Here is a 27843-nt window from a genome sequence, read left to right on the forward strand (position 1 = left end):
GGCAAAGATCTGGCAGAATGATGGCAGCGTTCTAGCAAGAATATTTATTTTCGCTCTGTTAGAATTGGGTACTAAAGCTCTATATGTCAATTTTTATGAACACTTTTTTATTTTATTTTAATGCAAAAAGAAAAATTGACAAGACAACATTTGTTTGATGGATCAACCATGGTCCCCTTGGAACGAGCCTAGGAACGAGCTGTCAAGTAAGAGCTTTTCTGTTAAGAAGGACCGCGAGGTTAATTTTTCAAAATTGATTTAAAAATCCAACTCTTTGTGGTCGTACAAAGGGTCAATGTACTCAGAAAAATAAGCTTTATCGCTGTAAACAATAATATCAGCAATCTAAGCTTTATTTTAGGACCCAATTCTAAAAGAATCCTTTTGAAAATCACGTTACGCATCGAGTTACGCATTCTGTCTTTTCAGCACCCAAAAATTTATTTATGTGGATTTGTGGTTTATTAAATATCTGGAGTGTTTTTTTTTTTAAAAACAGGTCCAATAAAGCCAAACACCCAAAAAGCAAAAACTGGAAATTTGGTTTATTGGACCTTTTCAAAAAAAAAACTCCAGAGATATATTGTCCGTTTCTCTCGAAGGTACACGCCGCGCGGCATTCCAGAATGTGCCGCAGACACTGTTGCCAGTGATTTTCTGCACTTTTGATGCAATAAAAAACATACCTGGCAACAATGCCATGAAATTCGGAGAAGAAGATCAACAATTACAAAACGCACATCGTTTCGCGTACGCACACTAGCACACTATATGCACAGAGTAATCCAGAGAGAACAGTCCGAACAGTAGTCAGCAAATTTTGTGGCTCCGTTACGAGTATACCCTTTGGGAAGGTAGCGGCTCTCGACGTTATGTTTTGAGCGTTACGGGTTGGATGAAGAAAATTATTCATCATAGTAAGCTTAGGATATTTAAGATTTGTTTGTTTTGACAAGTGCCAGCCATCAAGGTTTCGATTTTGTATTTCTCTCAGTTCAAGATCTGTAATTTAAAAGACCTTGGGGGAAAAAGACCTTGAGGAGCAGCAAAATCCAGTCTAAGCCTGCAATGTCCACCAGGACCACCCAAATACTTAGATTTGGCGGTGGGACAAAAGCATCCGTTGAGGTTTGCTTCCTTCCGGGTTTTTGTTTCGCTCTCAAATGGATAATGAATATGCTGCAGAGTCAAAATTGCTGCCCGTGGATTAGGCAAGATCTTTTGCCTAACCAAGGCAGTTTGCCTAACGTCCAGGTGATCCATAAGCGCTATCTTACGAAGTAAGTCCAACTATGGTTTTATTACTAGTTTGCGATTGTCCACGGTCCATACAAATAAATGTGTGGTGAGCTATTGTCAAGGAAAGAGAGGGTATTAAAAATCGAAAAGTCTGTTTATCAAATCAGACTAGGATAAAGATTATAAATGAATATTAAACATATAATCAATAAGATTCCATATGCTAAACATATTTTTCTAGTGGTATGTTTCGTCGTTCCCTCAAAAACTGGCCAGAGAAATTGTTCTGACTAATCATTCGGTCACAAATGTTAAGGCCACGGAAACTGTCCCAAACAATTTTGCACAAATTTTCACTTTGAAAAAAGTTTAGTTTTCTGAAAATATCACTGGAATTCTGTTAGAATTGCAACTTGCAACTAATTACGCGAAGCCACATCTCCAGTGAGAACCTGGTCAGTTCGAGCCACAGCTGGTACAATTCTTTGGCGGGCATTGGCTCACCCGTTGAAAGGCGGTGGTTCCAAGTCCTTTTTCCAACTTTTCCAGCAAACTTCGGACGTACCGGATGTGGGGACAATATCCACGATAGCCATCAGTAAATTTCTTTTGTTGATTTAGAGCTTTTGGAAAATTTTGACAACTAAAGATTGCACCTGGTTGCTTCGATAAAAAAGTAACAATTAAACGTCAGTTCACTCTGAGGCTCACGACAATCACAAGTGTTGCTAAAGGGGGGATGTACCACGATGTACCGCGTAACGCAACCATAAATTAAATGCCAGTGCTCCCTCTGGGTTACTCTGTGCTATATGGCTAGCCCAGCCGTCCCCTAACATGACAGTTTTCGTGAATTGCGCGTATCCACCGACAGATGGCATGTGGACCTCGTCGGAGTCCGCCCATTAAAAACGCAACTCAAAATTTGCATGGGAAACTTTTTTTCCGTGACGGCTTTCGCGGCACGCTCCCTCCAACTGTTCGAGACTAATATTTTAACGTGGCGTATCTTTAAACAAGTTTTTCAAGAAAATGATTCCAGAATGCTTATTTCAAGCAAAACAATGTAAAAGGACCTAAGTCGAAAATCAAAACAAACGAGATTTTTCATGCAAATGATGCACTAAGTCTTCAACTATCGCTATATATCGAGAAAAGTTCAAAAAGTTGATTTTTTATTAATAAATCCTAATTTTACTAAGGGCCAAAGTAATTTATATTGGGTTTGTTTTCAACATCCACATAGCCCCTTTACTATAAAGGACCAATGTGAAAACTGGAGATGTTTTGTTTTGAAATCGTGTTAGCTCAAGGGACAAACAAGATGTTGTTTATAAACAAAATTGAAATCAATTTGGCCCTTTGCTTCAAATTATGTTTTTTATATCGATTTCTGCTTCAAATAAAAGAAAATCCCGGTCATTTTTACAAATCTCGTTAATTTACACGGTACGAAGCAGCTCCGACGTGATGCAACTTGCAGCGATAAAGTGGCGGAGAGCGTTCGGCGGCGGTGAGAAGTCTGCTGTAGGAACGAGCTCATTGGTACCTGTGTCGGGAGTGTCCGCTCCAGGAAAGGGAGCGGCTTGGTAAATGGCCATTCGCGGAAGAGACACTTCATACAACATTAGACGTGATAATAGTAATATTCGTCACAACTGAAATAAATGTAACCCAACAATGTTTGCAAATAGATTTTATTTATTCTGTAACTTCATTTTTCCTTCGATCGGCAGTCTTCGGATCTAATCTTCGGTTGGATAATGATAGAAACTCCATCGTGGAACATTGGCTATCGGATTTTCGATCTTTCCTGAAGCCATTTCTCACATTAGTTTGCATTCCCGTGTCTTACCGTCGCCATCTCGTTCCGATGAAACTCTCCGTTGCTAGTGCTACGCTTTTTTCTTGGGAGTTGCTCATGACCGTCCACCGACCCAGTAGCTTTTTACGAACGGCCTAGCGATATTGTGGCCTGGTTTCAGCGACAATTTCAGCAGCTTGATTCACACAAGTTCGTCCATTATAAGTATATAAAAATCCAGAGAATGCTAGAAGCACCAGCCGAAGCGATCATCTGGATTATGAACACTAAAGGAATTTGTCTGTAAAATAGAAACTTATCTAAGTATTATCATTTTAAAAACCTTAAAAAGTTACTGACCTTGACAAATGCAGAAGGAACATAACACGGCAGCCACGGCAACTTCCCAACCTTATTGCAGAATAAACAACTTTTTCCACTGTAAAATTCTATTTTTCACATCACAATATCACGATTTGCCCTCAATTACTCAGAATTCTATCGAATTGGCCGCGAAAATAAAATAAAAAAACCCCTTTCAAAATTAAAACAAAAGTTTGATTGAAAAGGCCCTAACACGAAAGCAGACTCTGTTTTGGTTTGGCCTGCCAGGCCAAAACAAAAGAACAACATAAACAAACCGTCATCGTGTTTGGCCTAGGGTCCAACTGGAAAACGAAACTGTCACTGTTTACAAAGGTGCTATCACGCAAAGGGCCCAGCTCGATCCCGCACTGGTAAAACTTTTGCACGAGGCCTAATTATTTTTTTCATTGATTTTCTTGGGGAAAAAAACTTTTCCCGTGAATTTGAATATAGCGAAGCATAAGCACACTAGTTTTACGCTATTTGAGTGAATAATCATAGTAAATTTCTCATTTTTCTTAAAATAGGAATTGAATTACTAGTTGCAAATTTCATTTTCGTTTTTCTCAATGTTTTGAAAAATGACAATGGCCGTTTTACAATGTTTTGCTTGATTTTGTCGTTTTAAACCGAAAGCAGGCAAAAACTATATTAATTTAAACTATTCGCCATTTTCAAATGTTTGGCTAGATGATATCAAGGCCGCCATCTTAGGCCCACTGGGCCCACAAAAAGAGGTACGCTCAGTTTGTATGGGAGCTGTCAACATGCTCCCGGGCTGGGCTAGCCATATGGTTTTGCTGCCTGACAAAATTCAACCTCACCTTATTTTTGTGTAAGTACACGCAATACATACGAACGTAGATTATTGTCCGTTTCTCTCAAAAGTACACGCCGCGCAGCATTTCAGAATGTGCCGTATAGACATTGTTGCCAGTGATTTTCTGCACTTTTGATGCAATAAAAAACATACCTGGCAACAATGCCAGGCGATTCGTAGAAGAAGATAAACAAAAACAAAATGCGTAGTACAGAATTTGACAACGCGCATTTGCCGAAAGTGCGGCGCGTCGTTTCGAAGCTGCAGCATGGTATGCCGCGTGTCCTTTTCGGGAATACGCGCAATCCAAATTTTTATGCGAAAATGGCGTTCGAATGGTGAACGCCCAAAAGTCAAAATCACGCAGTGGTACCGACATTACGAAAAAGTGTGTCATTTTTTGTTCTAATGTTGGTGGTACTGCGCGATTTTGACATTTTTGGGCGTTCACCATTCGAATGCCATCTTCGCTTAAAAACCTGCATAATTTTTCGTTGTTCCATCTTTCCCTTGTTCAGAACTGCTACGTCATTTGTGAATAAACCCGGATCCATGAGGATTGCCGCATGACACAAAACTTCCCGAATGTTGACGTGCATGACATTTCAACAAATATCCCTAAACAATCTCAAGCCGGCTGACAGTTGTGCGAAATTTCCCCAAAAAACCAAAACAAATCGGAGGGAGTTTTAGCGATCGAGCAGAACCATGGAACCGGTGCCGAAAATGAAAAAGGAAGACGAAGATTACGTCCCGGACATGGATCAGGCATCGGCCGATGAAGAGGATGACGACGAAGATGAATCCGCAATGGAGCAGGAGGAAATGGAAGGGGACGAAGATGAGGACGACGACGACGCCGAAAGTGATGTGCCCGGAGATTACATCGAAGAAGAGATGCTGGTGTTTGCTGACTTTGAAAAGTATCTGGCCACGGAAGAGCTCATCGATCCCAACGTACGGGTTAAGGTGATTGGGATCGAAACCGAGAATCCCATCGTCCAAATCAACAACGATCTGTATAAGGGCTCTTACGACTTCGCCATTGGGACAAACGTGTTCCTAGAGGAAGATCCTGAGGGTAAGGCCGCAATCGATCCGCTGTACAGTCCAAATCCTGAGAAGTTGTACAAATACTCCGGTCAGAGCTCGAAGGTGCTTAAAATGAAGCGGATATTCGTGACGCCAAAAACGGAACAACCGGCGGCTACCGACGTAAAGGTGAAACCGGAGCCAACCGACGAGCTCGAAGAACCGGACGAAATAGACAACGCCACGTCCAAGGAGAAAGAGCGGTACATTGTGCGGCAGAATTACGAGGAAGCGCTGAATCTGCACCTGCCCGAGGGCGTCTACCCGCCAAGGCACATCGATCTGGAGCACAACTGCGAGGCGATCGTCCGGCGAACCTTGACCACGCTGAACATGGCCGAGAGCGATATGGAGGACGACCCGTGTGGTGGCGACTTTAAGCCGGTGATGTGAGATTGATTATTTTTAATAAGCTTTATTTAAGTTCCACAAGACTGTACATTTTAGTTATTTTGCAATGCGTTTTAATGCCTTTTCACAAATGCCCTTGACATTCTGTGGTTTTGTCCAACCTGGAAGGTTTGTTTGTACGATTATTCTAACTTCTTTTCACACCATATTAAAAAATGTAAATAATCTATATCTCTATCTATATCGAAGGATCTACGAGAGTGAACGTCCAGAAAACTAAAGATTGACTTTCAAACTCAATTTAAAAAAAAAATATCCATAATTTAAAAAGCGTTGCAAATTTTTTTTAATGAATTTATATAACAGAAGGTACGGCAAGAGGCAATAGCTCGTACCGCCGTAATTTTTACGGTTTTTTATATTTCCAGCATGATGAGAAACGTTGCTGGCAATGCAATTAGTTAATTTTTCGAAAAAATATTCAAATAATTAGTTTAAAAAATCGGAGCACCTCGATACGACCTGTTACACACTGGTGAAAAACTCGCTCTTAAATCTATTTGAAACCAAAAAACGTTAAAAACACATTGTAATCTTTTTTTTCTAAGTGATAACTATTTAATTGTTAGAAAGTTAACATTATTTCCCATGCATTGCTTGTATTGCCCCACCTAGCTGTAGAAGGTGCTGAGAAACCATAATTTAAAAATCGTTTTTTTTTATGATTCAGAACCAGATTTTTCTAAAGCTTGTTTTGATAAATCCATGATCAAGACCTGGAATAAGATGTTGTTGATGTTGATTTTATTATGGGAACTTTTAGGAATAAGATAAATATCCAAATAAATCCTATTTAGATATTTCCAGCATGAAAAATTTTGCTGGCGATGCAATTATTTAGTTTAAAAAATTCAAATAATTAGTAGTTTTTAGCTTGTTTTACTTGCCTATTTTTAGTTATTGGTCATGTATGCGACCAAAGGCAGTATGTACATACTAGGATGTAACAAAATGACACTTTTTTGCGGGCATTTCAGGGGATGATCCCCTAGGTGTACTGAGTCAGAATCCCAAATATGAGCCCGATTGGTTGCGACAGGACCTGGCGCTCCGGCTTTAAAGTTTAAATGGGATTTAACCCGTAAAATCGGTGCGTTTTGGTTTTTGCCATTTTTAAGTCCTTCAACGATTTTTGGATTTTTCAAAAACATCATGAGTTTATAGTTTGTGTTCCAGGGTACAACTTTGCCGAAGACTGCGAAGAGATTTGACCGCTCTGAAAAATGGTACAGAATTTACCAAATCTTTACTCTTGTTTTTCTGATAACGTAAAACATGTTCTGGCAACACTCGCTTTTGAGGCGCGCTTTCGGCAAACTATGCAACGCATGCTACGGGCGTCGCGACAGGTCGGCATGTATTTGTCCAAGCGTCGTGTTGTTGTTTTTGTTGTTGTGATTGTTGAGAACTAAAGTTCTTATGGAACTGCAAGAAGCTCTCCGGTGAGGGTTCTGTTGGATGCCCAGGCAGAACCGATTCTAAACCTTGCTCGAGTGTCAACAAACGCGGGTGTCTCGAAAGCGCTTTATTACGCACGGATGTTGTATGCATTTTGAATATTCCGTATTCCGGAAGATATTTCGAGAGACGCGCATTTTAGTGAGAGTTTTCACTCGCTTTGTAATCAATCAAAGAGTTATGGCAATTTGGCAATAAAATCGGTCATAAACAAATTAATGTATTGCATTGACAACATAAGTAAATACTATTTTCATACAGCAGAGTTCTCTGGCTAGATATTTTGCGAATTCATTAGACACCAATTGCACTATGTTCGAGCATAGGTTCGCTAACATGTCCCCCAGCACCACAACTGGTCGAGACGAAAAAGATCCACACGGGAACGCTCCCTTAATGACAGGACCAGGTGGGTTTAGAACTAAATCCTGCGAGTCACTGCCAAATAGAATACAGGAATCTACGACAGATTAAAAGAGCAGCACCGGTGATTGAATCCTCCGGCACCATCGAAAACATAAGCACAACATCCAAATTTCCTTTCCATGTGTCAAACTTTGACCGTTGTACGCTGGATGTTTTCTCGTTGCTATAGTTACGACGCCTGGCTCTGGAGGCGCGTGTTCAAAGAAAGTGTTGCCAATACAAATCAAAGAAATTAATGGCAAAAAGTTTTTTTATTTTCAAATCATTGTACAAGCAGTAATAATTATCAAATCTCTTCACAGTCTTCGGCAAAGTTGTGCTCTGAAACACAAACTATAAGCTCATGATGTTTTTGAAAAATCCAAAAATCGTTGAAGGACTTAAAAATGGCAAAAACCAAAACGCACCGATTTTACGGGTTAAATCCCATTTAAACTTTAAAGCCGGAGCGCCAGGTCCTGTCGCAACCAATCGGGCTCATATTTGGGATTCTGACTCAGTACACCTAGGGGATCATGCCCTGAAATGCCCGCAAAAAAGTGACATTTTGTTACATCCTAGTACATACGTAAAATTAAAAAATTCAAAAAAGTAAAATCTCTAATTCAAAAACTCAAATATTAAAAAATAATAAGATTTAAAAATAAAAAAATACAATTCAAAAAGTATATTAAAAAAAACGATAAAAATTCGAAAATCAAGACTAAATTAAATTAAAAATTTCAAAACACTTAAATTCTGTAATCCTCAAGTTTCTTAAATTCTTAAATTCTTAAATTCTTAAACTCTTAAATTCTTAAATTCTTAAGCATTAGCATTTGGAGGACGCCCCACCACCGGAAGGCTCCACAACGCTTATCCCACTGTTTGGTCTGGTTGTGTTAGACCCTCATCCGGAACAATAATCCAACACGGGAGATACCATGTCTTCATCTTTTGATGAGTGTGTAATACAGCCCAGGGCATAAGGGGGTCCACGCCGGGTCCAAGCTATCCTCGGGGAAATGAAGGAATGTTAGTAAACACCTATCTAAAGTGCGCAGGGACCCCTACGTCACCTTAGTGGTATAGATGTTTGTAGGGTGGTTTTGGACTCAATGTTAGTAGGAGAGGTAGAACCCTAGGATATACCCCGAAAGGTATTACGGGCGAATCAAGTTGAGTTAGTTTGTTTTTATTATTAAACATATACTTGTGACTGTATAGTGTAAAAGATGCGTGATTTATGTTTTTTATATTTAAATCCACGGCAGATACAACGCGACGAAGCCGTGCATGATTAAATTGAGTATAGTACTACTAAACTAACCTTTCTCTCATGTAAAGGCAATGCTGATTAAACACAGTTTTAACATGTCTGCTGTTAAGCTCAAGCTACCGACTGTAAGAGTAAAGAGAAGTTTATATTTTCCTTTAAATTATTGAGTGTTTAAGCGAAATTCGAGGTTATAAATGATTTAACGCATAATTGGATTCTTTATTTTAAACTCTTACAGCGATGCGGAGAGAACATTAATTATTTATTTGTTATATTAAAATATAGGAGTTAGAAATTAAATTAAAACGACCGATTTGAAAAGCATAATTAGTTAATATTTCTACTTTTTTGTGTAATGGGATTAATCAGCATATTTAATATTTTCAAAAGTCAGCATATTTAATAAGTTTGGAAAGTCGTCACTAAGTTTTAAGCGTCGGCATCTGTGAGAATCGGCTAGTGTAAAATGTAACAGTTGGGAAAATTTCTGTCTAGGTATTAAAATATTGTTGATTCGATACAGTCTTTGACAGCCGGCTGTGGAAAGACTGAATCACAATTGAAACTTGTGTGAAAACAATTTTGGTTGGTCTCATTTTAATTTCAAAATTCGCGTTAAGTCAGGCTAATTTCTGTCATTTGATACCAAACTAAACTAATAAAATAAATAAACAAACTACGTTACGTCAAGAATATCCAATCAACAATAAAATAACTAAAATAAACCGAAAAAGTTCATGTTTCCGTTCCTATTGTGAGTCGAACATGCAGCTTATGGAGCGTTCTTTTATTACGTAACGCAAAAAAATCGTTGTATGGAGCGTAACAAGATCTCAGACCCCCTCTCCCCTAACTGCATTACGTAATATAAGAGCACTCCCATAATCTTCTCTCTTTCTACTGTGTGCTCAACATGGAGCGAACTCACCGCGCACTCCAACAGCAAGCAGCACCAACACAGCGACAGCCTACACGCGCTGTTTGTGCTGATGATGATGATGATGACGACGAAGCACACAGCAGCATCAATGGCACCTCTCTCTCCCTCCAAACCTTCACGCGAAAACTCCAGCCGCGCGATCACACAGGCACGCACACGTACACAGGTCATCCGCGACCAAAGCCCTGATCTGAGGGACAACACACAGAAGAGCAAAGTCGTCGCTCACTCTCTCGCTCTCCTGCCCTCCGCGCGCAGACACTCAGCCAACCGGCTTTGCTTGTGCCGACAATCATCATCCAACCGCGTTCACACACACTGAAATTCTCTTAAATTCTTAAATTCTTAAATTCTTAAATTCTTAAATTCTTAAATTCTTAAATACTTAAATTCTTAAATTCTTAAATTCTTAAATTCTTAAATTCTTAAATTCTTAAATTCTTAAATTCTTAAATTCTTAAATTCTTAAATTCTTAAATTCTTAAATTCTTAAATTCTTTAATTCTTAAATTCTTAAATTCTTAAATTCTAATATTCTAAAATTCTAAAATTCTAAAATTCTTAAATTCTTAAATTCTTAAATTCTTAAATTCTTAAATTCTTAAATTCTTAAATTCTTAAATTCTTAAATTCTTAAATTCTTAAATTCTTAAATTCTTAAATTCTTAAATTCTTAAATTCTTAAATTCTTAAATTCTTAAATTCTTAAATTCTTAAATTCTTAAATTCTTAAATTCTTAAATTCTTAAATTCTTAAATTCTTAAATTCTTAAATTCTTAAATTCTTAAATTCTTAAATTCTTAAATTCTTAAATTCTTAAATTCTTAAATTCCTCTGTTCCTCTGTTTTACATCAATTTAAGCAAATTATCTAAATTTGTCCTTTTGATTTTTGGCATTTTAAAATTCTGGACTTCCAATATAGGAACGTGGGGTTACATCGTGCTGCCATCTGGTTTTTTAAGTGCAAGAGTGGAAAAGTGCTGAGTCATCGTCTAAAAATAGACGGCGTCCTATCTCGCCCAGCAAAATGAAGTCGATAAAGTAGTCGGTTTCGATGAGAAAAAGTGAAAATCGTGGTCTAAAAATAGCGACGCCATCCCCCTATTGATCTTTACAACGAGCTAAAAAAATAAAGATCTGAAAACCCTGCCACAAGAAATTAAAAATAAAATTTTTCAAGCATGTTAAGGGCAGTTCGCTTTGGAACGTGGAATCGAACAGACGTCCAAACAATCAGTTCTTCAGAACGCGTTTTTGTTCGCGCCGGCTATTGTCCTGCACAATAGGCCGATCCACAAAAGCTTTACAGTGGTAGGAAGTTCACCCTAGTAAAAAAATGAACGCTACCGGAAAAAAGTGTACGCTACAGTTCGATTTCGGAGCTAATGCACCGATGCCAACGGCCAGAGACGCGGTCAGCTTCTTCAAGACCCAGCTGAAGCTCAGAGAAAACGAGGTCCATTCGATCTACCGAGATCCAGAAGCAAGCGTGTTGTTCGTCAAGTTCAAGGACGACCATTTCCTGGACCACGTGTTACACGAGGTCGGCGACCATGTGGAGTTCACCTATCCAGACGGAAGAAAGACGAAAGTAGCGGTCACTGTTGCCGGCGGGGTGCTCAGATATGTGCGCCTGTTTAATCTGCCGCCCGAGGTCACGGATACGGAAATCGTTAAGGCGCTGCAAAAGTACGGTACAGTACGGCAAGTTGTCCGGGAAAAATTTCCGGCCGACTTTAAGTTCAACGTATACTCCGGAATCCGAGGCGCGCACATTGAGGTTAAGTCCGATATTCCTGCCGCCATGTTTGTTGGACACTGCAAAGCCAGAGTGTTCTACGAAGGGCTTAAAAATAAGTGCTTTGTGTGCAAACAGGAAGGGCACGTCAAGGCAGACTGCCCAAACAAAAGCTCCGTTCAGGGAAAGCTGGCTCCCAGCGGTGGCACTGGTTCGCAGTCGTACGCAAGTGCTGTCAAAGACGGCAGCGTGCAAGAGACGGACGACTCCATGGTCGAAGATGACGCCGGCAGCGGCGACAACGCAGCGGAACGCGATGACGCAGCGGAACACGATGACGCAGCGGAACGCGATGAAGCAGTCATGGAAAACATGATTTCCCTGCCTCAGGGAGGCGCCGAAGACAACAAGCTCAATCCCGTCGATTTCGATCGGGATATCAGCCCTACCAGCCCACCGTTCGATCCGGTTTCGCTGAATCCAGCCAATCCAGCCCGACCCAAGTCTGAAGAAGTGTCTGGCAAGTCGGGCAGGAAAGGTCGCTCCTTGACCAAGCAGCCTGGCCAACCACGGACGCCGAAAGAGCCCCGTGACCCGCTCAAGGAGCTCTCTAATTCCGATCGAGAACCGAAACGTTCAAGATCAAGGTCACGATTGAAGAAGTAAACTAACACTCTAACACTAACACTAACACAACGATTAATTACACACAAAAAGTAGCAACGATTAACATTAACGCCATCCAGGTTAAAGCGAAACTTGGTTTACTTAAGGAGTTTGTTGTACAGAATGATTTAGACATCGTCCTTCTTCAAGAAGTAGCCTTCCTAAATTTTAGCTTTATTCCGACACATGTTGCCATCACGAATCTGGGGAGCACACACGGCGTTGCAATACTCGTCAGAAAAAACTTAAAATTTAATAACGTGGTTTGCGATTTAGAGGGTCGAATCGTGTCCGTTGTCATCAATGGTACCAACTACATTAACGTGTACGGTCACTCGGGTTCTCAGCGCAAGAGAGAGAGAGGAGCTTTTTTCGGAAAAAATCATTCTTCATCTGAACAAAACCAGCGCCCCAAATGTAGTGATTGGGGGCGATTTCAATTGCTGGCTTGATTCTTCAGACAGCAAGGGAAAGGCAAACACTTTTTCACCAGAATTAAATTCATTAATTACTAATATGCGTTTAAAAGATCTTGAATACGTTCTAAAGGGGAGCGCAAAAAGTTACTCCTTTTTAAGAGGAAATTCTGCATCAAGATTGGACAGATTTTATATAAACTCTGAGTTAGTTGCCAAAATTCATTCTTTCCAAACCGTTGACTTAGCTTTTTCCGATCACTGTGCTAAAATGTACAAAATTAACGTTGACCGAAACGATCTGGGACAGATCAATGGGAAAGGAATGTGGAAAATTAATAGTAGCTTCCTCAATAACGATGAAATAGAGAACGCATACTGTTTCTTTTACGAAAATCTCAAAAAAGTTAGGAGTTATACTGAAAATTTTCCATTTTGGTGGTGTTGCTACTTAAAATCAAAAACAAAAAAACTTCTACAAATCCAAAAGTATAAATTTTAATCAAGAATTAAACAGACGGAAATCTTTCTTATATCAAGCCCTTGCTGAATTATCCCAAAGTCAAGATAATAGGGAAACAAATAATGACGAACTACAATTTGTAAAATCTAAACTTCTTGAAATAGAAACGGAAAAGCTGCAGCACTATGAATCGAAGCTTACAGGTAGTAACTTGGTTGAAGGAGAAAGGCTAAGCCTTTTTCAGCTGATTTCGCAGCAAAAACGTCAAAGGAATTCCCTTATCGAATTGAAAAAAGAAAGTGGGGAGGTGACTTCGTCAGTAAGGGAAATTCGAAACATGATTTTTGACCATTACTCAAATACGTTTAAAAGAAAAAACCTTGATCCTAACGATGCAACCTTACTCGAAAATGTAACGAAAGCGCTGTCTAACGAACAAAAAATTAAACTTTGTGAACCTATTACTGACGACGAACTTTTTACTGTTATTAATAACTCTGCTAAAAAGAAAAGTCCTGGTCCTGATGGGCTAACTTATGAATTTTACAAGAAACATTTCGATTTGTTAAAAGATGATTTACTAAAATTATTTAATGATTTCCTGATCGGAGGAGTTAGACCTCCTTCTGAATTTTCAGAAGGTCTTGTCACTCTTATTCCAAAAACTGGGGACAGTCAAGACCTGAACAATAGCAGGCCGATCAGTTTACTTAACTGCGACCACAAGATTTTGACAAAAATCTTAGCTATGAGGATTCAGGCTTTCCTAGGAGGAATTGTTGAGGAAGGTCAAACTGCGTGCATTAATAATGGATCATGTATTTACAATTTAGATAACATAAGAAATATTCTAGTTAAAGCTAACAAGTCTAAAAAATTCAAGCTTGCTTTACTCAGCATTGATATGGCTAAGGCGTTTGATTCGGTAGATCATCATTTACTTTGGAAAATTCTTGAAAAGTTTAATTTTCCAGATCTCTTTGTTAATCTTATCAAAAACATTTACGAAAAATCAACATCTAAAATTATGTTTAATGGATTTACGACGAATTCAGTAAAAATTGAATGCTCTGTTAGACAAGGGTGCCCTTTATCGATGATTTTATTCATTTTATACTTAGAACCTTTGATAAGACAAATTTATAAGATGTTAACCGGTTTCTTTATATCAAATAAATTTATAAAAGTTCTCGCTTTCGCAGACGATGTTTTGATAGTTATAAGAAGTGATGAGGAGTTTGATGCATTAATGAAAATTTTGCTTGATTATGGGAAAATTTCTGGAATCGTATTGAATAAAAACAAGTCTTCCTTTTTAAGGGTCAATGGTTGCAAGATTGGCCCTCAGTTGATCCCAGAAAAACAAAATCTAAAGATATTAGGAATGATTATAACTACTAATTGGAATGAAATGATTAATCTTAACTATAACAACATAATACAGTCTATTAAAAGTTTACTGATTATCAACGGGAAACGATTCTTGGATATCTTTCAAAAAATTTGGTTGCTGAATACCTTTATATATTCAAAACTTTGGTATATTGGTCAAATTTTGCCCCCATCAAACAAGCAATAAGAATTTGTACATTTAAATTTCTTTGGAAATCTCAGTTTTTTTTTAAAATTGCCCGTGAACAGCTGTATCTTCCGATTGAAAAGGGAGGCGTTGGATTAATGGATCCAGAAATGAAAATTAAGTCTCTATTTATCAAACTAGTTCTTTACGGTCATAAAAATTCTCCCCTACAAGATGATCATTTTATGATGAATAATGATAATCTGAAACATAGCCGTAATACTACGGAGTGGCTACAAAAAGCAAAAGAATTGAAAAAAATTGATTTATTAAACACAAGCAAGCTTATTTACATGTGCCTCTTGCAAGAGAAGACAATTATTTTGAAAATAGAGCAAAAATTTCCTCATTTAGACTGGGAAACTATTTGGGCAAACTTTAAAAATAATTTTATTTCAAGTGAAGCAAAAGAAACTCTTTATTTTGTTTTTAATGATGTTGTAGCGAATAGAGATAAAATGTTTAATTGTTGTGTGCAAAACATCGAAAACGCACTATGTGAAATATGTGGAAAGAGAGATACAAATTTTCATAGGATTAAGGATTGTGAAAAATCAGACATAATCTGGAATTGGGTAGAAGATGTACAGTCATCCCACATATTCGGAACGGTTTCCAGATCGGCCAATGTTCAAAAAATCATAGCAAATCTAGAATTGAACTTAATGATTTGCTTTTACCTTCATTTGAAAGCTTTTCTTGCGATCTTTTGAATGCTGTATCGAATATCTGCAATTTTTAACTTTTACATGAAGTTTTTGAAGAATTACTTTGACCCTTGAAATCCACAAATTCGGAACACTTTTTTCTTAGGAATGTAAACAAACTTTGTACCTCTCCAGGAGTACATATTTATTACCAAATAATGACTTCACACACTGAAACCAAGAAAGCTCAAGCTTAGTGATGTTTTATACATGGTTTGATAACTTTTTTGTGAAAATGTCAGTTAAATTCAGGTGTTCCACAATTGTGGGAGGCACAATAACATCCCACAATTATGAAACAGGCCATTTGGAGGCAGTGTTTTGCTGCTCTGGACAAAATAGTCTTGGAATGAAGTTTTAGTTCAAAAAGTACTACTTTTACTAGTGAAATAGCAAGATAATGTCCAAATGAAGGTTCTAAAAATAGTAAGGTCGACAGAAAAGCTACTTTTGGCATGCTATTGACAAATTATCATAAAAGTGTTCCGAATTTGTGGGTGTTCCGAATATGTGGGATGACTGTAGTTAAAAACAAATTGAATTTTCAATTACAACCGACAAAAAATTTCTCAACGAAAATTTTAGAAAAGGATTACAAAAGTAAGGCAGCACTTTTTGTAGTAGCAGAAGCAATCCATTATCAGATGAGACACTATGAAAATCCATCCCTTTTTTGCTTTCAACAAAGGTTAAGAGTTCTTAGATGGAATAATAGGACAGCTTTTAAAAATACTTTTCAAAATTGTATTAACTTTTTTTAACTGGTAGTTTATTTAGTAGAAAACATTATTATATACAATATTTGTTAATTGTAATCTCTATCAAAAGCAAAAACCAATATTTGTTAATTGTATTCTCTATCAAAAGCAAAAACCGTAAATAAAGAAAAAAAAAAAAAAAAAAGGGGAAATGATGCCATTTTGAATGTCAGGAAGGCAATTAAAAAAATCAGAAAATTCAGAATCTTTATGTAATTTGAGAAGAATAACCTGAAATCACTTGTTTTAAAATAAGTTGAAATAAATGTTTGTGATATAAAAAAAGGCAAATCAAATTTTGCTGACATCGCTACGATCAAAATATTTATTTGGCTGCATGTTTAGAATTGTTATCATTATCGGAACACGATTGCGAAGCACATGGCGATTAATGGTTTAAAAGTCGTTGCCTCCTCCAACTCGTCGATGCTTTTAAAATCTCTCGGTGGTTATTCTTTGTTTTTTTTTTAGACAAAAAAAGAAAAACTTTGAAGCTGAAACAGAAGATTACGCCAATGATAACACAAAGAAGGGAAAATTGTGCAACTTAAAACTAACGAAATAAAACAACCAATTGTATATTTTTACATAAAATGCGAAAGACTTTTTCGATACTCCTTTATTACGTTGTGGGGGGGAATTTGATTACAATTAGTACATAAAACGAGCGGGAAAAAGTAAGACAAGGTTACGATAATAATTACACTTTTTTCTTTCTCCTGCGCCCTTTTTCCACCACTTTTTTTTCGCCATTCAGTTTAAATCGCTCTGTTTAAATCTCGCGGCAATTTTCGCTTCGCTCAATCGGGGTGTCATCTGCACTACTCACTCACTCACGCTGCGGGGATTGGTTTTCCCACGCTGCTCACACTCTCACACACACTCAGAATAATAGCAATTCGATTACTTGATCAAGCTGACTATTTTGTTGCTTTTTTCTTCTCTCTCTCTCTTTTTCTTTTTTGTTGCTGTTATCTTGGAGGAGTTGGATGCTTATTACAGGCAAAAAAAAAAAAAAATACACGATAAAAATGACGATAGACGTTACATTTAGATATTTTTACCTTTCTATACGCATAAAATGTTTTGTAAATGTCGGAAATATGGATTGTTTCTCTCTTCTGCGTCAATTTGCGAAGGGGGAAAACGGGAGGAATGGATTCTGTTCGGTTTTCGTTGCAAGCCTTTGCTCTCATTGTTTTTTGTTTAAGCAGTGTTGTGTACGGAATTTGGGACTTTTTCGTCTGGTCGTCCTCGTTTTAGAATAATTCTTCTTCTTATCGCTCTAGGTGGTAGCTAAAATAGTAAGCCTATTGTGTATAACCTTCTTCTTTACGTTTAGTTTCAATACGTTAATTTTTATTTTCGTAGAATATTTATAAATTTTACTCAATTTAATATTTTTTTTCTTTTTCTGTATATTCATCACAATGATAGTAATATTCATTTGAATGTTGTTTTCCTTTCTTTTCTCTCTAAATGTATAAATCCTGAATCGGATGCCAACCTAAAACGATCCGTTGGTTCTGTTTAGCTCAACTAAGTTCGACCAAACTTGCTTTTAAATACTGTAACTTGTCTTTTTCGAAAAATTCACAAATAATTTTTGTTCGCGTTAAAATTTGCACAAAGTAAGATTTTCTCTTTTTTGATAGTAATTGTATCTCTCTCTAATAATAGTTTCTCTAAGCATAGTCCACGTTCAGATTTTTGCGTTTGTTTCTTTAATCCAATAATTACAAGAAAAAGAAAAACAAAAGTTAAACATATTACACAAAATTGTTATAATTTAATAATCCCGCGTACTCATCCAACCAACTGTGGCCTTTAAAACAGCAAATCCGTAACTCGCGTGCCCTGGCTCCAGTTGACCGTCTGCTCGTCCGAGGCCGGCTTCAGATACTGTATGCTTTCGGGTTCGCCACCGTCCTGCAGCTGCTGCTGTCCGTTTAACGTCGTCCCGTCCACAACACCGTTGAACCGGGGCGGCGACTGGCTGATCCCGTTGGGGCCGCCACCGTTTGCCAACGGCTGGGCAGGATGATGTTCGTTGCTGGTGCTGCTCGCGGAGGAGGACGGCGACGGGGTCCGCGTGACGCCCAGCTCGAAGGTGGTATCTATGGCGGCCTTTACTGGGGTATAACTAGCAAAAGGAGCGGAGCCTAGAATTAATCGAGGGGTATTGGTAACAGAAAAACTTTATTCGAGCGGGGTTTAACGTAAGGCAACGGAAGAAGGGTGGAGAAATGTCTGAAGAAGGGTGTAACGGAAGTGCAGGATTGTGGAAAGGGTGCAAAATGTTTGAAAAATATCGAAATGTAAAAGTATTTATATTGCGGAGTAGAGATCAATCAACCAACGTTTGATATCGAACGTAAGAGAGGTCTTAATCTAATCTGATTATTTTTTTAAACCAAAATACCGAAATTTCGTTACACTAGAAATTGTAATTGATTTGTTTTTGTTGAACTTTTATAAACATCATGATGCTTACAAGTCAAAAGAACGCCCTTAAAAAACAGTTTTCCAGTAACATTTTCTGACCGCCCTTTTCAACATAAATTAATTGATAAAAATGAATAAAATCATTGAAAATTACGTACTTTAGCCTCACAACCATATATACCTGAATTCGTTTACCGACCGGAATGCAAATATCCTTTCTCCCAAGATCTCGGCACGGTATGTCCACGCCTCCTTCCTCCCTTGTTAATTTTGTTAAATGTGAGTTCGTTTACATAATCCTTCTCTGGCTAAGTCTACGGGTCCGTCAATAAATTTTCTGTATTTTTTTTGCAGTAAAAAATAGGAAATATTTTGCAAGTTTGTGTCAGTTAATTTTAAAGTTATATGGCACTTTTTGGCAACATCTTATGATGCCATAGGAGGAATTTCAATCGTATGACAACTAAAGATAAAATATAATTGCCTGTGTAAATTTTCTCTACACAGAAAAAAAGTTCCTGTAAATTTATATTATTTATCATGTAGGGTAGGGTAGTCATCAATGAGACACTTTTGGTTTTCAACTTTCAACGATTTTTCTAATTTTTTCATCAGCATGTTTTAATGAGCTTTTTATTGCATTTTCTTTCTTTTAGTGTGTTCTAACTGTGACCAAAATATGAGATCGATCCGACATCTACAGTCAGAGTTATTCAACTGTCTCATTGTAGACGCACTTGCCAGAAACAATGAGACAGCTGGGGAACAATGAGACACTCTACGAAAATCAATACTTTTCTAATAAAACATCATGTTTTTGTATTGTTCCATTACAGGTGACTTGCCTTGAACATTTTAGAGCAATTTTGCCAACATTAAACTTTAATTAACAAAAGTTTTACTAAAAAGTATTTAAATTTTGTAAAATCCATATATTTATTCAAAATAACTTTGTATCTTTGGTTAAATGAAGTTAAAACTCTATAAATATGCCAAAAATCACTTTTAATTCATGTTTTGAAAGATTTACATTGATTTTGAAATGTTTAATGAAGAAAAATCAAAGTGTCTCATTGTTACTCATGGGCTAAAATGAGTGGGGAACAATGAGACAGCCCTGGATTCTGGGCATATTCTTAATTTTGGTCAAACCTAATGCAAGGACATTGTAGCCCAACTTAATCCCTATGGAACGCCGAAAGAAATTTGAAGAAATATTAGTTTTGGTGTAAATGGCAGCCAACAAGCGAAAAAGTATTTTTTGTCCATAATTTACTTTTACACCCCAGAATCAAACATTTATAAATAACTTTTCAAGGGAGCGTTCATAACCAAAGCCACCTTTATGAGTTTACATAAGAATCAGCAATTACGTGCTTTGTAATTTTTTTTTCTGTGCACAGAAAAATATATTACTGTAAATTTACATTATTCATCATGTACCAAAAGGTATCATGATAAATGATGTAATGTAAATCATTAGATTCATTGGAAATTTACGTTACTAGTTTTTTTAAAGGTCCTATAAGCTATTGTGTTTCATATGTTTATAGGACCTCTTCAAAAATATAGTCTCAACATTTGAATGCAAAAACGTATTTTAAAATGCTTTTTACACTAGCTCAGTTGTTTTGCAAACATAAGTTTTCAAAAAAAAGTAAATTTTGACGAAAACAAAAAAAAATAGCGAAAAAAATATCCAAAATTTTCCTAAATTTTAAATCTGTTTAAATCAATTCAAACATGCTGAAATGATTTTAAATTTAAGGGAATGCATTTTAAATCAATTTCAGCTGATTGCACTTAAATTTCCATTGAAATTTTGAAGATATTTGTAAAAAAACATTTTTTACCCCCTGATTTTTCGGGCCAACTTTGGAGGGTGTGTGATAACAACTTTAAATAAAAAAAAAAGTTTGAAATTCAGGGAAAAATATGCTCTTTCTGAATACCCCTTGATTCAAGGATTGATTTAGTTTATGGTAAGATTAAGTTAGTTTTAGGTTAGGTTATGTTTTCTTAACATTTTTTCCTCATTGTACCAAGTGTTACAAAAATGATAAATCGTATACTTTTAAAGTTATGAAAATGAACAGTGTTTAAATCACGAAAAGCTAACTAAAGCTGAAGAGCCACAGGTGACCACTTATTATGTAAACCAAATGTAATTGTTATAAGAAAGATTCAATAAAGTATATTTAATTCAAAAAAAAACTTTAAATAAAATTTGTTCCAGCCTTATGTGCTTTCAAAAAATCACTGGATTGCTATTTTGGCAAAATAAATAACTAAATGCGATTCAGTAATCATTACTTTTGCTGAAATTCGGCAATGAAGTAAAATCATTGCTTAAAAATGATTGTTATCCGAGCATTCGTTGGTGAAGGTTGTCTGAATCAACATGACTCGTCGCGTCCCGGCGCAAAACGCCGGCAATACCGCCCTACCTGCGGCTCAAGCAGGCAAAAAAGTGGGAATTTCCAAAAGGAAGGTTGAGGCCTCAACTGATGGCCAAAAACCGGGGATTTCCAAAAGGAAGGTGCTTTTGGAAGTGACATCGAACAGCAAAAAGACGAAAAAGAGCGACGGTACTGTACCGATGGATGAGGAGGAGGAGAACTCTTCATCGCACGAGGAGCAGCTTTTGAAGAACAACAAGTTCGCTGGACTGCCTGACGAGGACCAGGTAGCGGAAGCAAAGGAGAATGAAGTGAAACAGCGAAAGGAGAAACTGCCTCCTTTTTATGTGCGGCAATCAGCAGCAACGATCGACTTTCGAGCGGGGCTGGTTGAACTCATCAAGTCTGGGAAAGTCCTAGGCAACATTCGTCTGTGTCAGGACGGATTTAAGGTGCTGGTGCAATCCAGGCAGCACTATCAACTGGTCAAGGATTACTTGACCGAAAACGAGGCGGAGTACTTTACCCATGATGTCGCCATGGATAAGCCGTACAAAATCGTCGTCAGAGGTCTGTACGACATGCCAGTGGAGGAATTAGCTGCCGAGCTAAAAGTTTTGAAACTGGATGTGTTGGCCGTGCACAAAATGAGCCGACGCAACAAAGACATCAAGTACCGTGACCAGCTCTACCTGCTGCATTTGGCTAAGGGATCGACGACGCTTCCTGAGCTGAAGGCAATTCGAGCGGTTTTCAACATTATCGTGTCGTGGGAGCGATACCGACCAGTGCATCGTGACGTCACACAATGCTTCAACTGCCTGGGTTTCGGGCACGGAGGTAAGAACTGCCACCTGAAGCGTCGTTGCGCCAAATGTGGTACTGATGCGCACATCACGTCCCAGTGCATCCAAGATTCGCTGGTGAAGTGCCTCAACTGCAACGGTGAGCATTCGTCAACCGACCGAAAGTGCCCCAAGAGAGCTGAGTTCGTGAAAATTCGGCAGCAAGCATCGACGAAGAATCAGCCTCAGCGTCGTAGAACTCCTCCAGCCCTGGTGGAGCAAAATTTTCCACCTCTTCAACCGCGACGCCAGGTCCCGAACTTGGCACCGTTGCCGTTGGATCCCAGGAAGAGAGCTGAGATGAATCATCCACGGCCGGGTTCCAGCCAGGAGCCGAGACCGCCACCACCGGGCTTCAGCCAGGAGCCAAGACCAACCCAAGAACCAGCAGTTGAGGAAAATGGTAATGATCTTTACACCTCAACCGAACTCCTCAATATTTTCAAACAGATGTCCGCTGCACTGCGTGGATGCAAAACCAAGACCCAGCAGATTGAAGTGCTGACCTCGTTCGTCATCCAGTATGGATCGTAGGTCCCTCAAGCTGCTGAATTGGAACGCTTGCTCCATTAGGAGGAAGAACTTAGAGCTGGTGGATTTTCTTCGCGAGAAGGAGATCGACGTAGCTGCCATCACGGAAACTCATCTGAAGCCCGGTGAAAAAGTTTATCTGCAAAACTACAAGATCGCGACGCAGCTCGATAGGACCACCTCTGGAGGAGGAGGTGTGCTTGTCGCTGTTCATCGTGATCTCAAGCCACGCCGGCTGCCACACTTTAAGCTGGACATCATCGAGGCCGTTGGGGTGGAAATTCCCACTTCGGTTGGCCCAGTACTCTTCATTGCTGCATACTGCCCACGTCAGGTGAATGCCAGAGATGGTTCAGCAGCAAAACTGAAGAGCGATATCCAGAAGCTGACACGGCGGAGCGCAAAGTACATCATCGCTGGTGACCTCAACGCGAAGCATGAAGTTTGGGGCAACAGCAGGAGGAATCGGAACGGAGTGATTCTGCACAACGATCTGCAAAACGGATACTACAACGTTGTGAGTCCAGATCGTCCAACGAGGGTGGCTCGGTCTGGGAATCACTCAATCATCGACTTCTTCATTACCAATATGGCTGAGAACGTGGCTCATCCTGAGGTGTTTGAAGAGTTGAGTTCTGATCACTATCCGGTGGTTGTGGAGGTTGGAGCTTCCGTTACTCCGCAGCGGCAACCAACCCGGAAAGATTACCACAACGTTGACTGGCAGCAGTTTCAGCAAGTGGTCGACAGCAACATCGACTATGATCAACACCCGGAAACTTCTGCCGATATTGATCGTTCGCTGGAGGTGATCCAGCAGGCTATCAACCAAGCAGAGGCTGCCAACGTTCGGGAGGTTCCTGTTAATTTTAAGGTAACTGATATTGACGTAGATGAGCAGTTCTCTACGGAATCGGTCTTTTTTCTTTAATTTTAATTTTTGTATTTTTTAATCCGGCTGAAACTTTTTTGGTGCCTTCGGTATGCCCAAAGAAGCCATTTTGCATCATTAGTTTGTCCATATAATTTTCCATACAAATTTGGCAGCTGTCCATACAAAAATGATATGTGAAAATTCAAAAATCAGTATCTTTTGAAGGAATTTTTTGATCGATTTGGTGTCTTCGGCAAAGTTGTAGGTATGGATATGGACTACACTGAAAAAATTGATACACGGTAAAAAAATTTGGTGATTTTTAATTTAACTTTTGTCACTAAAACTTGATTTGCAAAAAACACTATTTTTAATTTTTTCATTTTTGATATGTTTTAGAGGACATAAAATGCCAACTTTTCAGAAATTTCCAGAATGGGCAAAAAATCTTTGACCGAGTTATGATTTTTTGAATCAATACAGATTTAAAAAAAAAATCGAAATATTGGTCGCAAAAATTTTTCAACTTCATTTTTCGATGTAAAATCGAATTTGCAATCAAAAAGTACTTTAGTGAAATTTTGATAAAGTGTACCGTTTTTAAGTTATAGCCATTTTTAAGTAACTTTTTTGAAAATAGTCGCAGTTTTTCATTTTTAAAATAGTGCCCATGTTTGCCCACTTTGGAAAAATATTTTGGAAAGTTGAGAAAATTCTCTATATTTTGCTTTTTCGGACTTTGTTGATACGACCCTTAGTTGCTGAGATATTGCCATGCAAATGTTAAAAACAGGAAAATTGATGTTTTCTAAGTCTCACCCAAACAACCCACCATTTTCTAATGTCGATATCTCAGCAACTATAGGTCCGATTTACAATGTTGAAACATGAAACATTCGTGAAATTTTCCGATCTTTTCGAAAAAAATACTTTCAAAAATTTTAAATCAAGACTAACATTTCAAATGGGCGTAATATTGAATGTTTGGCCTGTTTGAAATGTTAGTCTTGATTTTGAATTTTTGAAAATATTTTTTTCGAAAAGATCGGAAAATTTCACAAATGTTTCATATATTAACATTGTGAATCGGACCTATAGTTGCTGAGATATCGACATTAGAAAATAGTGGGTTGTTTGGGTGAGACTTAGAAAACATCAATTTTCATGTTTTTTAACCTTTGCATGGCAATATCTCAGCAACTAAGGGTCGTATCAACAAAGTCCGAAGAAGCAAAATATAGAGAATTTTCTCAACTTTCCAAAAATATTTTTTCCAAAAGTGGGCAAACATGGGCACTATTTTAAAAAAATGAAAAACTGCGACTATTTTCAAAAAAGTTACCTAAAAAAGGTTATAACTTGAAAATGGTGCACTTTTTCAAAAATTCACTAAAGTACTTTTTGATTGCAAATTCGATTTTACATCGGAAAATGAAGTTGAAAAATTTTGCGAAATATTTCGATTTTTTGAAAAATCTGTATTGATTCAAAAATCATAACTCGGTCAAAGGCCCATTCTGAAATGTCCTCTAAAACATATCAAAAATGAAAAAAATAGTGTTTTTTGCAAATCAAGTTTTAGTGACAAAAGTTAAAAATCACCAAATTTTTTTATCGTGTATCAATTTTTTCAGTGTAGTCCATATTCATACCTACAACTTTGCCGAAGACACCAAATCGATCAAAAATTCCTTCAAAAGATACAGATTTTGAATTTTCACATATCATTTTTGTATGGACAGCTGCCAAATTTGTATGGAAAATTATATGGACAAACTAATGATGCAAAATGGCTTCTTTGGGCATACCGAAGGCACCAAAAAAGTTTCAGCCGGATTAAAAAATACAAAAAAAATCGAATGACCGAAATCTCAGAGAATTGCTCAGATACTAAACACTTGATTAGACTTAGGAATGTTTATAGGAGACAATATCAACGGACTGGGGACTATGACAAAAAGATTTCAGTTAACAATTTGAACAAAATCATACAAGACCGACTTGACAATATCAGAAATCAAGAATTTTCAAAACATGTAAGCCAGCTTGGGAATTATTCAAAACCATTTTGGAAACATTCAAAAGTTCTTAAAAACAAACCAAAGCCTATTCCTCCTCTTATTGTTGAGGATTCTCCTTTGATTACATCCGAGGAAAAGGCAAATGCACTTGGGCTTCATTTTGTTAGTTCACATAATCTTGGCGCTTCCATGACCAGCCGTAAAGAAACATCAGTTGCCAATAGTATTTCAACAATTAATAACTCTACCTTTGAATTTCCAGCAGATTCCCATGTTTCTGGTGAGGAAGTCAAAGTTGCAGTAAAACAAATGAAAAATATGAAAGCTCCTGGCTTTGATAACATTTTTAATCTGGTGTTGAAAAAACAGAGTGATCAGTTCTTTCAACATCTAGCCAATATTTTCAATAAATGTTTGCAACTTGGTTACTTCCCTACCAATTGGAAGCTGGGCAAAGTCATACCAATTTTGAAGCCTCAAAAAGATCCAACGTCGCCAACAAGTTATCGTCCCATTAGTCTTTTGAGTAGTCTGTCCAAACTCTTTGAGAAGGTCATCTATTCAAGGCTTTTGGATTTTACCAACGATAATAATATAATTTTGAATGAGCAGTTTGGCTTCCGCAAGGGACATAATACTGCTCATCAGCTTACGAGAGTAACTAAAATCATCAAGCAGAACAAGCTTGAGTCTAAATCAACTGCTATGGCTTTGTTGGATGTTGAGAAGGCTTTTGACAATGTTTGGCATGATGGTTTGATACATAAACTATATTTATACGGTTTTCCAATGTATCTTATCAAAATTATCCAGCACTATCTTTCGGAGAGATCGTTCAGGGTTTTTCTGAATGGGATTGCTTCTGGATTATTCAACATTGATGCGGGGGTTCCCCAAGGAGGAAGTATTCTCGGACCACTTCTGTACAATATTTTTACATCTGATTTGCCTACTCTTCCTGGTAATGGTGTGTTGTCACTTTTTGCTGATGACACTGCCGTTATTTATAAGGGTAAAATAACCAGATATTTAGTTGGCCGTCTTCAGAAGGGTCTTGACGTTCTTTCTGAATACTTTGGCGACTGGAAAATTCGCATAAATGCAGCCAAAACTCAAACCATCATTTTTCCACTTTCCAAATCGGCCCGATTTGTCCCAAAGGATGATGTTTTGATTAAAATGAATGATGTTTCGATACCCTGGTCAAAGGAAGTTGTCTATTTAGGTCTCATACTTGACTCGAAACTTTTGTTTCGGCAGCATGTAGACAAAATATTGAACAAGTGCAGCATTCTCATCAGGTGTTTGTATCCTTTAATTAACAGAAAATCAAAGCTTTCTTTGAAAAATAAGTTAGCAGTTTACAAACAAATAATTTACCCCGTTATTGAGTATGCAGTACCTGTTTGGGAGTGTTGCGCTAGAACTCATAAATTGAAGCTCCAGCGTGTCCAAAACAAGGTACTCAAAATGGTGTTGAATGTTCCTGGCTGGACAAGATCAAGTGAGGTTCATGAATTAGCAGAAGTAAAAACGTTGGATCAGAAAATTCAAGAGAAATGTTTGAAATTCAGGGAAAAATGTGCTATTTCTGAATACCCCTTGATTCAAGGATTGGTTTAGTTTATGGTAAGTTTAAGTTAGTTTTAGGTTAGGTTATGTTTTCTTAACATTTTTTTTTCCTCATTGTACCTAGTGTTACAAAAATGATAAATCATATACTTTTAAAGTTATGAAAATGAACAGTGTTTAAATCACGAAAAGCAAACTAAAGCTGAAGAGCCACAGCTGACCACTTATTATGTAAACCAAATGTAATTATTATAAGAAAGATTCAATAAAGTATATTTAATTCAAAAAAATTGCTTAAAAATAAGTAAATCTGTCAACCGTCCAAACAGTACGCTGCCGAGTGAAATCAAGCGTTTGATTATGAAATATTTAATATAGAAATATATAAAAAAATATTGCCCATTGCTTATCAGAATCATGAAATTGCAAACTGAAAAAATGTCACTGAATTTTTGTTTGCTGAGATTCCAGTTGTTTTGACAACCGTTTCACTGAAATTTCAGTCAATCATCTGTCAAAATGACAAATATCAAGTAAGGCCGTTTACAGTAAAAAATCGAGAATCGAGAATTGATTTTTTTCCGTGTTGCAAATATTTTTTGAAGTTTATGTCCCTCGACTCTGACCAAACTTTGAAAAATATTTGCAACGACCTAACTGAGAATTCAGTAAAATCTAAATTATTGAATCGTTTACTGAAAATTCAGTTAATGAAAATGCTGTAAAACTTCACTGAATGTAAGCTATCAAACTTTAGCTATCGAAATTTTATTTTGCTTGCCATTAAAAATGTTTCCAGTATTGTTATTCAGCAATTCCCCACGAAAACACGATTCGAAAAAAAAACGTTCTGGCTGTTCCTTGGCCGAAATAATTAGACCCGTTTTTTTTGTTTGTCCATTAGGGTGACCTACGCCGTGTTAGGGTGGTCCGAAAAATGGCAATTTTCGTCGATTTTCGCAAAAAAACACCTATTTTTAAATCATATCTCCACGCCATTTCATGCGATTTT

The 27843-nt window shown here is 37.6% G+C and overlaps 2 protein-coding genes and 1 long non-coding RNA gene across 5 annotated transcripts in view; 1 reads left to right on the top strand and 2 right to left on the bottom strand.

The window, feature by feature from the left end:
* Positions 1-3154: 3154 nt before the first annotated feature.
* LOC119770233 lies at positions 3155-3761 on the bottom strand. Its single transcript, XR_005278727.1, has 2 exons — positions 3404-3761; positions 3155-3344 (listed from the first exon to the last, which is right to left on the bottom strand). It is a non-coding gene; the product is annotated as an uncharacterized LOC119770233 (long non-coding RNA).
* A 1079-nt stretch (positions 3762-4840) lies between these two features.
* LOC6041805 (guanine nucleotide-binding protein-like 3 homolog) lies at positions 4841-5774 on the top strand. Its single transcript, XM_001850967.2, has one exon. It carries the CDS (start codon positions 4938-4940, stop codon positions 5712-5714), a length of 777 nt encoding a protein of 258 aa, XP_001851019.2. The 5' UTR covers positions 4841-4937; the 3' UTR covers positions 5715-5774.
* A 10949-nt stretch (positions 5775-16723) lies between these two features.
* Positions 16724-27843, bottom strand: part of LOC6041806 (mucin-5AC) — a 133511-nt gene continuing 122391 nt past the window's right edge. For 2 of the 3 annotated variants that reach the window (XM_038266086.1, XM_038266085.1), the window contains exon 5: positions 16724-18306. In XM_038266086.1, coding sequence (XP_038122014.1) covers positions 17972-18306 — 335 coding nt within the window. In that variant the 3' untranslated portion in view covers positions 16724-17971. The remainder of the gene's footprint in view (positions 18307-27843) is intronic. The other variant, XM_038266087.1, reaches the window with a different exon arrangement.

This window comes from Culex quinquefasciatus, chromosome 3, assembly GCF_015732765.1.
Source record: "Culex quinquefasciatus strain JHB chromosome 3, VPISU_Cqui_1.0_pri_paternal, whole genome shotgun sequence".
NCBI lineage: Eukaryota > Metazoa > Arthropoda > Insecta > Diptera > Culicidae > Culex > Culex quinquefasciatus.

Excerpts from the sequence above, each read along its gene's own strand:
- LOC6041805 (XM_001850967.2), top strand. The coding sequence starts at position 4,938 with ATGGAACCGGTGCCGAAAATGAAAAAGGAAGACGAAGATTACGTCCCG.